Genomic DNA, 17,468 nt, shown 5'->3' on the forward strand with positions numbered 1-17,468 from the left:
TCACTTGCACCTCATCTGCTGTATCTGTTGTTGAAGATGTGGACTCTTATACATTGGCGAGAGCAAATGTAGACTGGGCGATCGTTTCGCTGAACACCTTTGCTCAGTCCGCCTGAATCTTCCTGATCTCCCGGTTGCTAAACACGTTAATTCTCCTTCCCATTTCCACACAGACATTCCTGTCGTAGGTCTCTGGGCATTCCGTCCTCAACTCTGGCAGGGTGTGGGATGTGAGTGCCGGAGACACAGCTGAAGCATTCCTAACCATGTTCAGCCAGAAGTGTCAAGCGAATGATACGTCTTGACTACATCCTAAGTTTAGTTTAGTTGGATACAGGCCCTTCGGCCCACCGAGTCCGCATCGACCAGCGATCCCCGCACATTAACACCATCCCCCACTTACTGGAGACCATTTACAATTTTACCAAAGCCAATGAACCTTCAAACCTATACGTCTTCGGAGTGCAGGAGGAAACTGGAGCACCCCGAGAAAACCCACGCAGGTCACAGGGAGAACGTACAAACTCCGTGCAGACAGCACCCATAGTCAGGATCGAACCCTGGTCTCTGGCACTGCAAGGCAGCAACTCTACCGCCGCGCCACTGAGCTCCCCACTTTTATGGGAACTGGTCTTCAGTCAGTTCAGTTCGCTCGACATGATAACCAGAAAGGTCAGGATGTGCTGGACACAACAAAGGTTATGGGACCAGTCAACATGTTCACTGTGGGACTGAAGAGTCTCCATTCAAAGCTCTAGCCCATCTCTCGCCATGCTGCTTCATCACAGTTGTAACATTGGTATCGCCCAACAGTGTGGAAAACTGCCAACAGAAACATAGAACGTAATCCAGCTAATTGAGCGGCCCGGTGGTGCAGCGGTAGAGTTGCTGCCTTACAGCGCTTGCGGTGCCCGAGACCCGGGTTCGATCCCATCAACGGGTGCTGTCTGTTCTCTCCATGACCACGTGGGCTTTCTCCGACATCTTGGGTTTCCTCCAAAGGCGTACAGGTTTGTCGGGTAATAGGCTTGGTATAAATGTAAATTGTCCCCAGTGCGTGTAGGATAGTGTTAATGTGCGGGGATCGCTAGTCAGTGCGGACTTGGAGTGCCAAAGGGCCTGATTCCATGCTGTATCTCTGAACAAAACTAAACTGATTAACATCCTGATCAGTTTATTCTCATCAGCAAAGTGACACAGGGTGCCAGCTACAATGTTATGCTGTGCTTAAGAACACTACCATCTGCAGCTTCCCCTCGATTCCTTCACAGTCACTGAGACTATGTCCTGGAACAGCCTCCCCAGCACTGCCGATGCCAGAAGGACCATTATGGTTTATAAAGGTGTGCGTGGACACCACCTCAAGGTCTTTCGTGATGGGCTTTCTCGCTTTCGCAAGAGAGATAAATGTAATTGAGCCCACTACTTAACAATAGTGACTTAGTTCGCGATTTGGTTTGCTTCTGGCATTTGTGCTTTGACCATTTGCTTTGTGTATTGTGGAGTAAAAATGAGTAATAAACTTGAAAACTGTAATATTATCAGAATTTTCTAATTATGCTCTTTGTGCTAATCTAGGGCCACAGTGTGTCGTGACTGCTTCAGACCAACAAAAAACAAGCAGGTAATTTTTCATGTCATTTTAGTGCAGAGAGTGACAGTGCTTGAAAAGTGCTGATGGCTCTAAATTTATTTTGTAAACGACTTCTCTGGCATTTAATTTGGTTATAATTGTTATCTCCCCAAAAATATACCATAATGGAAAGTAGATAATTTTGAAAGCGTATGATAATCAACTTGGAACAAATTTAATTGTTTGATTATAAACACTGAACCAGCAAGTCAGTGCAGTCTTTTGATGGGACTAGCTAAGAGGAAGTGCTTCATTTTATAAAGAAAATCCACAGATATTTATTAATGATTAGAAACTGATTGGAAACATGTCTCTAAATATAAAATCTAGCAGTGGGCCTGAAGATTAGGAGATACAAAGAACACAAAGTACGGCATAGCACATGGTGAGAACTATAATAAGGAAGAATAAATAGAAACCCTTTCAATAATAAGCCCAAAACTATATGCAACACTCCATGTGCAGTCTTACCGAACCTCTATGTATCTACGACTTCTACACATGTATACTCTCATCTCTTTGGCCAACACTCTATTCTTCCTAATTACTTGCAATTAGTATTAGAATTTCAAATGGAACATAGAGTCACTCCAACTTTTTGTGTCTATCTTCGGTTTAAACCAGCTTCTACAGTTCCTCCCTACACATAGATTAGTGTTGTGTCTGCATTTAAGTCGTTTAATCTTTACTAGGTGTGAATTGAGCAGCCTTGGGAACAATTGGCGGACCGAGGCTGTAATTGTGTTTTTTTGAGGTGGTCTCCAAGAATTTTGGGTTCTCATGAAAATCTCAGTGAGGTGTTTCTTTGGAATACAGAGTAAATGTGAATTAGACTGATTGCCAAGTCAAGTGACTTGTTAGCAATGTTGTGCTGGAGGTGAACTTCAGGTAATTAGTTTAGCCACATCCTGTGCACATGCAGAGGTTCTGAGAACCAATAATAACGGAAGTTTCTCTTTTCAGTCTATTTTCACCCGAATGGCAGTGGTAAAAGCTTTGGAGAAGATAAAAGATGATGAGTTCCTTGAGTGAGTATTGACGAGTTGTTTGTTGAGTGAGAACTTAATTTTAATTTGTATTTCTGAGGAATTGGGGAATTTATATACCAAGAAGATATCAAGATAAGTCAATGATGTACATTGAACAATTAACGAGCATTCTGAGGAAAATCCCTGAAACAACTAAAAAACACACACAAGTAAGTGGGTTTTCTCCAAGATCATCGGCTTCCACCCACTCTCCAAAGACAGACAGGTAGGTAGATAAATTGGTTTGGTATAAATGTAAAAATCGTCCCTAGTTCTTTACATGATTCATCATCATATCATATCATCATATATATACAGCCGGAAACAGGCCTTTTCGGCCCTCCAAGTCCGTGCTGCCCAACGATCCCCGTACATTAACACTATCCTACACCCACTAGGGACAATTTTTACATTTACCCAGCCAATTAACCTACATACCTGTACGTCTTTGGAGTGTGGGAGGAAACCGAAGATCTCGGAGAAAACCCACGCAGGTCACGGGGAGAACGTACAAACTCCTTACAGTGCAGCACCCGCAGTCAGGATCGAACCTGAGTCTCCGGCGCTGCATTCGCTGTAAAGCAGCAACTCTACCGCTGCGCTACCGTGCCGCCCAAACTCACGATAGTGTTAATATGCAAGGATCGCTGGCCGGCGCGGACGAGGTGAGCCGAAGGGCCTGTTTCCGCGCTGTATCTCTAAACTAAACTAAACTAAACAAAAAAAATTTGAAAGACGCAGAAACTCCATTAGTACAAAGTAGATTCACCTACTCCATAAATGTTATATTCTTAGAGTTTGCATCAGATGAAAAATCACAACAGTGGTGCTCAAATATAAGATCATTACAATCTCAACAATTTTCTGAAGGACTGTTGATTAAAGTTGGTGTCGTGTTATTTTGACAGCCACCAGTCTTGGTCTGAAGAAGGGCGTCGACCTGAAACGTCACCCATTCCTTCTCTTCAGAGATGCTGCCTGTCCCGCTGAGTTCTCCAGCTTTTTAGATTTAGATTTAGAGATACAGCGCGGAAACAGGCCCTTCGGCCCACCGAGTCCACGCCGCCCAGCGATCCCCGCACACTAACACTATCCTACACACACTAGGGACAATTTTTACATTTGCCCAGCCAATTAACCTACATACCTGTACGTCTTTGGAGTGTGGGAGGAAACCGAAGATCTCTGAGAAAACTCATGGGGAGAACGTACAAACTCCGTTCAGACTGCGCCCGTAGTCGGGATCGAACCTGAGTCTCCGGCGCTGCATTCGCTGTAAGGCAGCAACTCTACCGCTGCGCCACCGTGCATCTATCTTCAGCTTCATCTGGTAATGACTCTTAGCTAACTCTTGGGGAGGCTGAAGGCATTGCCATCGACTCCATTTTCTTGCACTTGATTATATTTCTTTTCTTTGCAACTACCCACAATCTGTTCAGTGGCTCTGGCCCTCAGCTGAATTTCTTTTTTTTCAAATCACAAAAATCTTGTACATCATCGCCTGTTTTTATAAACAGTTTTCATCCTCCACCCCTCCAGACATCAACTCTGGTATCCAAAATGGTTGCTGCTTGCATTTTATTCTTTACATGATCCACTCACGCATCATCTCTGTAACTGTAGACCAAATTTAGCACCAGCACCCTTAAAACACTTATCTCTTCAAACCAACCCTAGCCTTTGAATATCCATACTGTTCAAACTCCAGATAGACACAAAATGCTGGAGTAACTCAGCGGGACGGGTAGCATCTCTGGAGAGAAGGAAAGGGTGACGTTTCGGGTCGAGACCCTTCTTCAGATTTCCCCATGGCAACAGCTTCATCGTAGACGACAAAAAACTGTAGAGTTGTGGATGCAGCCCAGTCTGTCACACAAAGCAGCCTCCACGTTTTCACTCCACCCCCTCCCTCCCCATCAACTCCATCCACACCATGCCACCTCTACAAAGCAGCCAACATAATCAAGGACTGCTTGCACCTCAATCATTCCCATCGGGTAGAAGATATAGAAGCTTGAAAGCACCTCTCACCGCATTCATGAATAGCTTCGTGCCCATCGTGATCCGATTATTGAACAGTTTTCTCACAAGCTAAAGTTGTGGTACCAATCCCTCAGCCAACCTCATTGGAGCAGTTGCACTTCTTTAACCTGCATTTTCCCTGTAGAGGTAATATTATTCTGCGTAGGGGAAAAAAACTGCAGATGCCGGTTAAAATCGAAGGTAGACACAAAATGCTGGAGTAACTCAGCGGGTCAGGCAGCATCTCGGGAGAGAAGGAATGGGTGACGTTTCGGGTCGAGACCCTTCTTCAGTCTGAAGCATTTTGTGTCTACCTTTAATACTATTCTGCTCTCTGTATCTTTTTCTCTTTGCGCTGCCTGTTGTACTTGCGTATGGTTTGATTGTGCTCATGTTTGCTATAATGTGACTGGATAGCATGCAAAAAGGTTTTTCACTGTATCACAGTCAGATAACAATAATAAACCATTACCGATGTCAATATCGATCTCCTTGCCATCTGTGCATCCCAAAACACTTCATCCTCTACCACTCTTGTCCCACCACTGTGGATGTGCCTTCACTCTGTCTCTCACTGGAGTACTAAATCATTCTGCCTCGCCACAACTCCTCTTAAAGACCTCCTTAAAATGCACCATCGTGCAGCTTCATTGGCACAAGCATCCATTTTTGCTTTTTTTTTGGCTTGGGTAGTTTATTTTCCCCTGCTGTTCAAAGAAAAGGCCAAATGCAATGGACTGAGTGCCCACAATTTGAAACGTAGATATCAGTCCTTGGTCTGAAGAAGGGTCTCGATCCGAAACGTCACCCATTCCTTCTATCTAGAGATGTAAATGTAAAAAACCTTTATTGTCACTACACAAAGTACATGCCGCCTGTCCCGCTGAGTTACTCCAGCATTTTGTGTCTACCAGTCCTGCAGTTAGCATAGTTGAAAAGCAGACCATGGAGAGTGGGAAGAAGGAACAACAATGGTGTGAATGAGTCCCTGAAACAGTGCAATTGATTATGGATCTATGCCAGCGAAGACTAATTTCCATGCAGTGAAAAGAAAACGAAAAAGGATGTTTTCAAAGTTCAGAAATCTGAGAGAAGCTTTCAGTATGGATATTAAAGATATTCTAACAGAAATGGCGGCACGGTGGCCCAGCGGTAGAGTTGCTGCCTTACAGCGCTTGCCGTGCCAGAGACCCGGGTTCGATCCTGACCAGGTGCTGTCTGTATGGAGTTTGTACGTTCTCCCCATGACCACGTGGATTTTTCTCCCGAGATCTTCGGTTTCCTCCCAGGTACAGGTTTGTAGGTTAATTGGCTTCGTATAAGTGTAAATTGACCCCAGTGTGTGTAGGATAATGTTAACGTGCGGGGATCTCTGGTCGGTGCGGACTCGGTGGGCCGAAGGGCCTGTTTCCCCAAAGGTGCTGTATCTCTAAGCTAAACTAAATAGAAGGGAGTTTATATTTGGTGTTACAAAATAATCATTTAAGCAGATACTGTAAAATATTTGCATATAATCAGTGTTGATTTGAATCTGTGCCAAACCCAGGTTACTTTCTAAACTGATGTTTGAAATAATATTGCAAAGTGCCTTATGAATCTGTGCCAAACCCAGGTTACTTTCTAAACTGATGTTTGAAATAATATTGCAAAGTGCCTTATGAGGTAAATTAATTTAACCATAGATTTAATGAATGCTGACCTGCATTTTGTGTGTTTTAGATCTCTGATTCAATGTTTTTTATCTTTGCAGACAGTTTCCTCATCAGCTTGTAGCACCCAAATGTGCCTGTGTTGTTCAGGAAATCCACTGCACCCACACCTCGGTCTACGTGGCAGGTAGGAGATTGCCACGGTTATCTCTTGAATTTCCTCCCGACTGTCATACGTAAATCAGTAGTTTTCAGCTGTCGAGATGCAGCATGGAAATAGTTTTTGGTTTTAGAGATGCAGCATGGAAACGTGCCCTGTAGCCCACCGAGACCACACTGGCCATCCATCCATCAGCCCTTCGCGCCAGTTCTATGTTATCCCACTTCCTCATGCACTGCCCACACACCAGGGGCAATTTACAGGGGCCAATTCACCTACAAACCTGCATGTCTTTGGGATGTGGGAGGAAACCGGAGCACCCAGAGGAAACCCACGCGGTCACAGGGAGAACGTGTAAGCACCACACAGACGGCATCCGAGGTCGGGATCAAACCCGGGTCTCTGGCGCTGTGAGGCGGCAGCAGCTCTACCAGCTGTGCCACCTTGCATTTTTAAACATTGAGGACATTGCAGGTCTGCTCATACAGAGATACAGCGCAGAAACAGGCCCTTCGGCCCACCAGGTCCGCGCCGCCCAGCGATCCCCGCACATTAACACTATCCTACACCCACTAGGGACAATTTTTACATTTGCCCAGCCAATCAACCTACAAACCTGTACGTCTTTGGAGTGTGGGAGGAAACCGAAGATCTCGGAGAAAACCCACGCAGGTCACGGGGAGAACGTACAAACTCCGTACAGACAGCACCCGTAGTCAGGATCAAACCTGAGTCTCCGGCGCTGCATTCGCTGTAAGGCAGCAACTCTACCGCTGTGCCACCGTGCCGCCATCATTACTAGTTTAAAGCATTTTCATCCACCTGACATATAAATCTTTGTCGCCCAGTCAGAAATTAGATTTTTCCTTTGGTTCTATTGATGGAAAGATAACAATACAATTTTTATTAATGTTTAAAACTATTTAAAACACTTTGAGAATTGGAAAGCTCTTGCACTTAATGGACCAATTGAGGGCGTGCAGTGTAGGTTTACTAGGTTAATTCCCGGAATGGCGGGACTGTCGTATGTTGAAAGACTGGAGCGACTAGGCTTGTATACACTGGAATTTAGAAGGATGAGGTGGGATCTTAACGAAACATATAAGATTATTAAGGGGTTGGACACGTTAGAGGCAGGAAACATGTTCCAGGGGCCACAGTTTAAGAATAAGGGGTAGGCCATTTAGAACGGAGATGAGGAAAAACTTTTTCAGTCAGGGAGTTGTAAATCTGTGGAATTCACTGCCTCAGAAGGCAGTGGAGGCCAATTCTCTGAATGCATTCAAGAGAGAGCTAGATAGAGCTCGTAAGGATAGCGGAGTCAGGGGGTATGGGGGGAAGGCAGGAACGGGGTACTGATTGAGAATGATCAGCCATGATCACATTGAATGGTGGTGCTGGCTTGAATGGCCTACTCCTGCACCTATTGTCTATTGTCAAACTGAAGTCCAGGTGATTCAGGGACAACTTGCTCAATATTGCACCAGTCCAGCCTGGAATGGCTCTTTGTTGCTCCAAAGCATGGAATCATTTTGTACCTGTGGCAGTGAAAAAAGTTAAAGCTTTATCTTCTCAGGGTTGTATTTCGCTGACTCAAGTACCATCGTTAGAATTTGTCACCCTGAACTTCGGATCTGGAATGTGCCGAATAAATAAATTCTTCCATTTCCCATGAGAATTGGATAGGGCGAGCAGTTTTAAATACTTGGGAGTCCACATCAAAGAGGATCTGACATGGGCAATGCACATTGCCGCACTGGTGGGTAAGATAAAGCAGCGCCTTTACCACCTAAGACAGCTGAGGAAATTCAGAGTGTGTCTGAGGATCCTTCATTGCTTCTACTCTGGGGCTGTAGAGAGCATCCTGTCCGGCAACATTACAGTCTGGTTTGGGAACAGCTCTGCCCATGACAGGAAGGCCCTGCAGAGAGTAGTGCGTTCGGCAGAACGCACCATGGGAACTACACTCGTCCCCCTGCAGGACCTATACATCAGGAGGTGTAGATCGAGAGCAAGCAAGATTATGAGGGACCCCTGCCACCCCAGCAACGGACTGTTCCAGCTGCTAAGGTCAGGCAAACGCCTCCGCTGTCACGCTGTGAAAACGGAGAGGATGAGACGGAGTTTCTTCCCACAGGCCATCAGGACTGTTAACTTTTATAACTCCAGGGACTAAATTTTGTCTTCTCTGTATTAACTTTTATTTATATGCTGTAACTGTAATTCTTTTTTGTGCACAATCCGCAGGCATTGCCACTTTCATTTCACTGCACGTCGTGTATGTGCATGTGACAAATAAACTTGACTTGACTTATTTCTGGAGATTAGTGAGTGTATTGCCATGTATTTTTTTGTTTCCCCAGGCAGATATAACAAGTACTCCAGAACCCTACCACAGACCCCTTGGGTGATAGATGGAGAGAGAAAAATGGAATCCTCAGTAGAAGAACTTATCGGCGAGCCACTGAAGAAGATGTTTGAAGTGGACAGTAAGCTACCTACCTCAGTGAAATGCTTAAATGACGCCTGTTTTCTTGTTCAACTTTTTAAAGTACAAGATGCTGGAGTAACTCAGCGGGACAGGCAGCATTTCTGGATAGAAAGAATGGGTGACGTTTCAGGTCGAGACCCTTCTTCAGACAGTCGGGGGAGAGGGTGACACTCAGTCCGAAGAAGGGTCTTGACCGGAAATGTCATTCATTCCTTCTATCCAAAGATGCTGCATGTCCCGTTGAGTTACTCCAGCATTTTGTGTCCATCTTCAGTGTAAACCAGCATCTGCAGTTCCTTCCCATGCTTCTAAAGTACAACGTCTCTCACAGGCACAGAGACGTGCTGGCCCATGCTGAGTACGCATTTGCACCACACACCAAAAAGATATACGATTTTATCTTTATTCCAAGTTTTTGATAATTGTGAGATTATTTTTTTCCTCCCCTATTTACAGTAAATTGTTCTCATGTTCACAATCTGGAAAAGACACAAAGTGCTGGGGTAACTCAGCGGGTCAGGCATCATCTCTGGAGAACATGGATGGGTGGTGTGTTGGGTCGGGACCTTCGTCAGACTGATTGTAGGAGGGGAACGAAAGTGGGAAGAGAGGAGGGGCAGGACAAAGCCTGGCAGGTAATGGGTGGAGACAGGTGAGGGGGCAGGACAAAGCCTGGCAGGTAATGGGTGGAGACAGGTGAGGGGGCAGGACAAAGCCTGGCAGGTAATGGGTGGAGACAGGTGAGGGGGCAGGACAAAGCCTGGCAGGTAATGGGTGGAGACAGGTGAGGGGGCAGGACAAAGCCTGGCAGGTAATGGGTGGAGACAGTTGAGGGGAGAGGGGGGGTTTGATCGGCAGATAGTTGGGCAAAGGGGAGAGATGTTGAGGCAGACGGTGAGAAATAAAAGGATTGAAGAGTTGCAAAATGGGGAAGCTAGAGGAAAGAATGTTGGGGGAAGGAGGGAATGGGTATGAGTTCAGGGGGGGAGAAGGGGTGGGCGAGAAAAAGGTGGGGTGGGGGACGAAGGGCTTGGAGTTACTTAAAATTTGGAGAATTCCATGTTCAGGAATTCATGGAATGGAGGTGGCTCGGGTCAGTAAGATCAGTATGGGAATGGGAAGGGAAGTTATAATAGTGAGCAACAGGGAGATCCAGTAGGCTTTGGCTGCCCAGCTCAGGTTTTTGGCAAAATGTTTGCCGCCCCTGTGCTTGGTCTCGCTGACGTGTAGGGACATCAGGAACACAGTAAATTAAGTTAGAGGAGGTGCATGCGAACCTCTGTCTCACCTGGAAGAACTGTTGGGCCCCTGGTTGAAGTATAGGGACGGGTGTTACATCTAGAGTTGCAGGGGAAAGGGGGTGGTTTGGGTGGGAGGGGTTGAGTGAACCAAGGGGTTGGGGAGGGAGTGATTTCTGTGTAGATGGGAAGGGGTGGGGATGGGAAGATGGGACTGGTGGTGGGATCATGTTGAAGGTGGGGAATTGGTGAGGCTGATGTATTGGATGCAGAGGGTGGTGAGGTGACAGGTGAGGACCAGGGGAACTCTGTCCTTGTTCCGTCTGGGGGGGGGGGCAGGATGGAGAGCAGAACTCTGGCAAGGCTTCCACCTTAAGGCAGGCAGAAATCTCCTGTAACCCACCTCCTCTACTGCAGATGGTGGTCCCGATGTGGCCTCCTGTACTCCGGGGAAACCAAGCGTAGACTTGACGATCATTTTGCTGAGCACTTGTTAATTACTAGGTTAATTCCCGGAATGGCGGGACTGTCATATGTTGAAAGACTGGAGCGCCTAGGCTTGTATACACTGGAATTTAGAACGATGAGAGGGGATCTTATCGAAACATATAAGATTATTAAGGGGTTGGACACGTTAGAGGCAGGAAACATGTTCCCAATGTTGGGGGAACCAGAACGAGGGGCCACAGTTTAAGAATAAGGGGTAGGCCATTTAGAACGGAGATGAGAAAAAACTTTTTCAGTCAGAGAGTTGTAAATCTGTGGGATTCTCTGCCTCAGAAGGTAGTGGAGGCCAATTCTCTGAATGCATTCAAGAGAGAGCTAGATAGAGCTCTTAAGGATAGCGGAGTCAGGGGGTATGGGGAGAAGGCAGGAACGGGGTACTGATTGAGAATGATCAGCCTTGATCACATTGAATGGTTGTGCTGGCTCGAAGGGCCGAATGGCCTCTCCTCCTGCACCTATTGTCTATTGTGCTCGGTACACCGAAGCCTACTGGATCTCCTGGTTCCTAACCGTTTTAACTCCTCTTCCCATTCCCATAATGACCTTTCTGTCCCGGGCCTCCTCCATTGGCAGAGTGAGACCATAGCCAAACTGGAGGAACAGCACCTCGTATTCCCCTTGGATAGCTTATAACCTGAAGAAGGGTCTCGACCTGAAACGTCACCCATTCCTTCTCTCCAGCGTTGCTGCCTGTCCCGCTGAGTTACTCCAGCATTTCTTGTCCATCTTCAGTATAAGCATTGAATTGTCCAGTTTTTAGGTAAACCTAACATACCTACAATACCCCCCCCCCCCCCCTCCCAACCGCATCCCACCTCTCCACTGTGCCCGACCTGAACTCACACCTATTTCTCCCCTTCCCTTCCACCGACATTCCTTCCTCTAGCTTCATAATTCGCAGCTCTTCCACTCTTTTGCCTCACACTTTGTGTATTTTCGTCACTGGTCTTCGTCCAACCATCTCCAAACAACCCCTGAACTCCATCCACCTATATTACCTGCCAAGCTTTGTGTTACCCCTCCTCTCTTCCTGCTTTCCTCCCCTCTCCCAAATAGTTCCCCACTAGTCGTCTGAGGAATGGTCCCGAGCTGAAACGTCACTTCTCCATGTACCCCAGAGCTGCTGAATGTTGACCCGCTGAGTTACTCCAGCACTTTCTGGTTGTTTTTTTGTAAACCACCATCTGCAGTTCCTTATTTCCACCGTCGATCGGGAAGGTTGGAATCAAATCCTGAATAATTGAATACAAACTAAAACTTAAGGTTCACAGAAGCATAGAGTTGAGGTTCTGCTGCAGCCCTTGGCAAAAGGACAAGTGGTCCTGGTCAAGCGGTAGGCCGGAAGATGGTAAAAGAAATCTTAATTATTTTGCTTCAGATTCTTTTTAATTAGATATTGGTGAATGTTTTAATTTTATGTTTGCTTATTTTTTTTAATATCTGTTCCATTTATGTTATGGATTAATAATTATATTATTGATATCCTTTTTTAAAAAGTTGAGATTTTGTAAAACTTTTGTCCCTGCAGATTTAAATTTTTCATCTTCAGGGAGGGAAGATGTCGATGTCAGAGCCTTAGGAAATGGTAAATATATTTTGGCTTCATATCATCTACTTTGCATTACCTGCAGTGTGTGCATGTTTGCTGGTGTTCTGTTGGCAGTTTAAGCAGCTGAGTTGGACAAGGGGAAAAAATCCACGAATGTGAATGACTATTTTAGTGATAGCTGTTAGCCAGGAGAGCAAAGGTAAACTAAGGTTTTTAATGCAGTTTTAAGGTGAAGGGGAAAAGATTTAATAGCAATTTGAGGGGTAACTGTTTCATACAAAGGGTGGTGGATGTATGGAACAAGCTGCCAGAGGAGGTAGTTGAGGCTGGGACTATCCTGACGTTTAAGAAACAGTTAGACAGGTACATGGATAGGGCAGGTTTGGAGGGATATGGACCAAACACGGGGCAGGTGGGACTAGTGTAGCTGGGACATGTTGGCCGGTGTGGGCAAGTTGGGCCGAAGAGCCTGTTCCCACGCTGTATCACTCTATGACTCCTGTTCAAGTAAGTGTCATTTGGTATGTGGATGCACTATCAACTTAATATCTCGTCTGAAAGGAAATTATTCTCCTATTAGGCAACACTGCTTTAGAGCTGTGCTGGAAGGTTGGCCTTGATTATGTGCCTATCATAGGAGATGTAGGCGATACAATTGAACAAAGATCGCCGTGAGTGATACCTTGAGTTACTCTCTTTGTGGATCATTTTGTGATTGGAACAATTAGAAGGTCACAGGAGATCCTCCTTCCCTGTGGCAATTAAACTTTACAACTCCTCCCCTTCTGTGGTGGGGTAGACTGACTTCCCCCCACCCCCACCCCCACCCCCAATCTTTGCACATCCCCCAATCCTTTCCACTCGTCACCTTAATTTCATGTCTCTTGTATTTTGTGATTTTATGACTGTTGGCAGATCAATTTCCCTCCTGGGATAAATAAAGTTCTATTGTATCGTGATTTATAACTTGAATGTTTCATGTGGAATGAATGATTGTGTACTGAATATTTCAATTGTGCTTTTTGCAGGTAGACCCTTTGCGATTGAGCTGCTTAACCCACATAGAACATCCTTTCTTCAAAAAGAGATAAAAGAACTTCAGCAGGTGATTGAGATAAAGAACATGAATTTCCTCGGCACCTGTAGTTGGTTTGCTTACGCGTCTAATTTTTGTGCTCTTTATAGAAAATTAATAACTCTACTGATAAAATTCGAGTTCGGGATTTACAGATAGTAACCAGGTAAGCACACTTGCATCCAAATGTAAATTTTAACTAGATCGCAGAGGGAGTTTATGTCGCCCCATCATTGGTGACCCTCGGACTATCTTTGATCGGACTTTACTGGCTTTATCTTACACTAAACGTTATTCCCTTATGTATCGGCACGGTAGCGCAGCGGTAGAGTTGCTGCTTTACAGCGAATGCAGCGCCGGAGACTCAGGTTCGATCCTGACTACGGGTGCTGCACTGTAAGGAGTTTGTACGTTCTCCCCGTGACCTGCGTGGGTTTTCTCCGAGATCTTCGGTTTCCTCCCACACTCCAAAGACGTACAGGTATGTAGGACCCAACATTCTTTCCAGGTGAGACAAAGGTTCACCTGCACCTCCTCCAACCTCATCTATTGCATCCGCTGCTCTAGATGTCAACTCATCTATATCGGCGAAACCAAGCGCAGGCTCGGCGATCGCTTCGCTGAACACCTGCGCTCGGTCCGCATTAACGCCACTGATCTCCCGGTGGCCCAGCACTTCAACTCCCCCTCCCATTCCCAGTCTGACCTCTCTGTCATGGGCCTCCTCCAGTGCCATAGTGAGGCCCGCCGGAAATTGGAGGAGCAGCACCTCATATTTCGCCTGGGCAGTTTGCGGCCCGGTGGTATGAACGTCGACTTCTCCAACTTCAGATAGCTCCTCTGTCCCTCCCTTCCCCTCCTCCTTCCCAGATCTCCCTCTATCTTCCTGTCTCCACCTATATCCTTCCTTTGTCCCACCCCCGACATCAGTCTGAAGAAGGGTCTCGACCCGAAACGTCACCCATTCCTTCTCTCCCGAGATGCTGCCTGACCTGCTGAGTTACTCCAGCATTTTGTGAATAAATCGATTTGTACCAGCATCTGCAGTTATTTTCTTATACTACAGGTATGTAGGTTAATTGGCTGGGTAAATGTTAAAAAATAAAATAAAAAAATGTCCCTAGTGGGTGTAGGATAATGTTAATGTACGGGGATCACTGGGCGGCACGGACTTGGTGGGCCGAAAAGGCCTGTTTCCGGCTGTATATATATGATATGATATGATATGATATCTATACACTGCAAATGGCTTGATTGTAATCATGCATTGTCTTTCCGCTGACTGGTTAGCTCGCAACAAAAGCTTTTCACTGTCCCACGTAATCGTGCATTGTCTTTCCGCTGACTGGTTAGCTCGCAACACAAGCTTTTCCCTGTACCGTGTATTCATGTATTGTCTTTCCGCTGACTGGTTAGCATGCAACACAAGCTTTTCACTGTACCTCTATATGTGACAATAAACGAACTGACTAACATGAATATACGATTCAAAAACAAAAGTTACCCAACTTAATCTCAAATTTCAACACTTAGACCGTGTCCTACAAGTCTCAGTTCTTCAAGTCTATATCCAACTCTTTTTTAAATGTGTTGAGGGTAGGGTTGCCGTGCTGCTGGAGATCACCGGAGTGCCGCTCCGGCACCTCTGTTTAAACCCCCCCCCCCCCAAATAAACGGAGGGGAGTTTTAACTAGCGGGGTATTTAACAGTGTCCGCTCCGGCATCATTGACAGCTCCGGCACCTAAAAAATGAGCACTGCAACACTGGATGAGGGTTTCTGCTTTTACTGTCCTTTCAGGCAGTGGGTTCTTGTGTGTGGAAGTAACTTCCATTTCTCTCTAATCCTCCTATCAATTACTTTCATCTGAGCTCGTAGTTTCTCGTCCTTCTCCAAAGGGAATTAGATTTTTCCTTTGTACCTTTCTAGGATCCTCATCTCATTTAAGGTTTACCCTCGGGTTTCCCCTGCGCCTAAGAAAACAACGGGCGGCACGGTGGCGCAGCGGTAGAATTGCTGCCTTGAAGCGCCCGAGACCCGGGTTTGATCCCGACTCTGAGTGCTGTTTGTACGGAGTTTGAGTGTTCTCCCCTTGACCACGTGGGTTTTCTCCAAGATCTTCGGTTTCCCCCCCACACTCCAAAGATGTACAGGTTTGTAGGCCAATTGGCTTGGTATACGTGTAAATTGTCCCTAGTGTGTGTAGGATAGTGTTGATGTGCAGGGATCGCTGGTCGATGTGGACCCGGTGGGCCGAAGGGCATATTTCCGTGCTGTCTCTCTAAACTAAGCTATAATAAATCCATGGTACAAAACATGGAGCTGCCGATGCTGGTTTACAAACAAGGACACAGTGCTGCAGTAACTCAGCGGGTCAGGCAGCATCTCTGGAGAACATGGATAGGTGACGTTTCACAGAGTGTTGGAGTAATAATAATAATAATATATTCCTTTATTCGTCCCACACCGGGGAAATTTACAGTGTTACAGCAGCAAAGTGGATAGCAAGAGATCATTCATTATAAATAAAAGATATATAAATTGTCATCAGTTTTCTGTGTGTTCTTAGTTGTTATTGATGACTCGTCTGCTGGGAGCAGTGCTGGTTGTGCAGTCTCACAGCAGCGGGAAGGAAGGACCTCCTATATCTCTCCTTCACGCACTTGGGGTGAAGGAGTCTGTCACTGAGGGAGCTACTCAGTGCAGTGACAGTGTCCTGCATGGGGTGGGAGTCGTTGTCCAGCAGCGATGTTAACTTTGCCATCATCCTCCTCTCTCCCACCACCTGCACTGAGTCGAGGGGGCAACCCAGGACAGGGCTGGCCTTCCTGACCAGCTTGTCGAGTCTCTTCCCTTCCGCCACTGAGATGCTGCTGCTCCAGCAGACCACTCCATAGAAAATGGCCGATGCAACCAGCGTGTTGTAGAAGGTCCTTAGGAGTGCCCCCTGCACTCCAAAGGACCTGAGCCTCCTTAGCAGATAAAGTCTGCTCTGGCCCTTTCTGTATAGTGCATCGGTCTTTTCAGTCCAGTCCAGTTTATTGTTGAGGTAGACACCCAGGTACTTATAAGAATCCACCCTCTCGATGTCCATTCCCTGGATGTTCACCGGTGTCGGGAGGACCTGGCTGTGCCTGCGGAAATCCACCACCATCTCCCTGGTTTTCCCCGCATTGATCCGGAGGCAGTTCCGCTGGCACCAGTCCACAAACTCCTTGATCAGTTCTCTGTACGCCCTGTCCTCGTCGCCCGTGATGAGGCCGACGATGGCAGAGTTGTCAGAGAACTTCTGTAGATAGCAGTCTGCAGACCTGTGCCTGAAGTCCGCAGTGTACAGGGTGATCAAGAACGGAGCTAGCACTGTTCCCTGCGGAACCCCAGTGCTGCAGACCACCCTGTCCGAGACCAGGTCCTTTGTCCTCACATACTGTGGTCGGTTGGTGAGGTTGTCCAGAATCCAGGATGTGAGGTGGTGATCCTCACTGCAGAGGATCCATTGATGGTCTCACCAGGGGGCGGAGATGGGCGAGGACCAGACGCTCCGGTGTCTTCATCAGGTGTGAAGTCAGTGCCACCGGCCTGTAGCTGTTGAGTTGCTTCGGGTGCGGCGTCTTTGGTCCCGGTACCACGCAGGATGTTTTCCACGGCTGTGGAACTCTCCCCAGTTTTAGGCTCAGATTGAAGACATGTTCCACTATCCCGCACAGCTGCTCTGCACAAGACTTGAGGAACCTCGAGCTGATGCCGTCCAGACCAGCCGCCTTCCTCACATTGATCTTCCTGAGCTCATTCCTCACCTGGTCTGTGGAGAGAGACAGATTGGAGCACAGGGGCTGGGTGCTCAAGGGTATGAGAGGAGGAGGGGGGAGGGGGTGTGGGGGTGGGATGGTAACTCAGCGGGTCAGGCAGCATCTCTGGAGAACATGGATAGGTGACGTTTCACAGAGTGCTGGAGTAACTCAGCGGGTCAGGCAGCATCTCTGGAGAACATGGATAGGTGACGTTTCACAGAGTGCTGGAGTAACTCAGCGGGTCAGGCAGCATCTCGGGAGAACATGGTTAGCCGACGTTTCACAGAGTGCTGGAGTAACTCAGCGGGTCAGGCAGCATCTCTGGA

At 46.8% G+C, this 17,468-nt stretch overlaps 1 protein-coding gene across 2 annotated transcripts in view; it reads left to right on the forward strand.

Moving 5' to 3' along the window:
- Nucleotides 1–17,468, forward strand: part of pus10 (pseudouridine synthase 10) — a 73,639-nt gene that overhangs the window by 43,452 nt on the left and 12,719 nt on the right. For both annotated transcript variants that reach the window (XM_078405773.1, XM_078405772.1), the window contains exons 8-14: nt 1,579–1,624; nt 2,597–2,661; nt 6,434–6,519; nt 8,856–8,981; nt 12,257–12,313; nt 13,306–13,382; nt 13,463–13,518. In XM_078405773.1, the coding sequence (XP_078261899.1) occupies nt 1,579–1,624; nt 2,597–2,661; nt 6,434–6,519; nt 8,856–8,981; nt 12,257–12,313; nt 13,306–13,382; nt 13,463–13,518 (513 nt within the window). The remainder of the gene's footprint in view (nt 1–1,578; nt 1,625–2,596; nt 2,662–6,433; nt 6,520–8,855; nt 8,982–12,256; nt 12,314–13,305; nt 13,383–13,462; nt 13,519–17,468) is intronic.

This window comes from Rhinoraja longicauda, chromosome 9 (genome assembly GCF_053455715.1).
Source record: "Rhinoraja longicauda isolate Sanriku21f chromosome 9, sRhiLon1.1, whole genome shotgun sequence".
Lineage (NCBI taxonomy): Eukaryota > Metazoa > Chordata > Chondrichthyes > Rajiformes > Arhynchobatidae > Rhinoraja > Rhinoraja longicauda.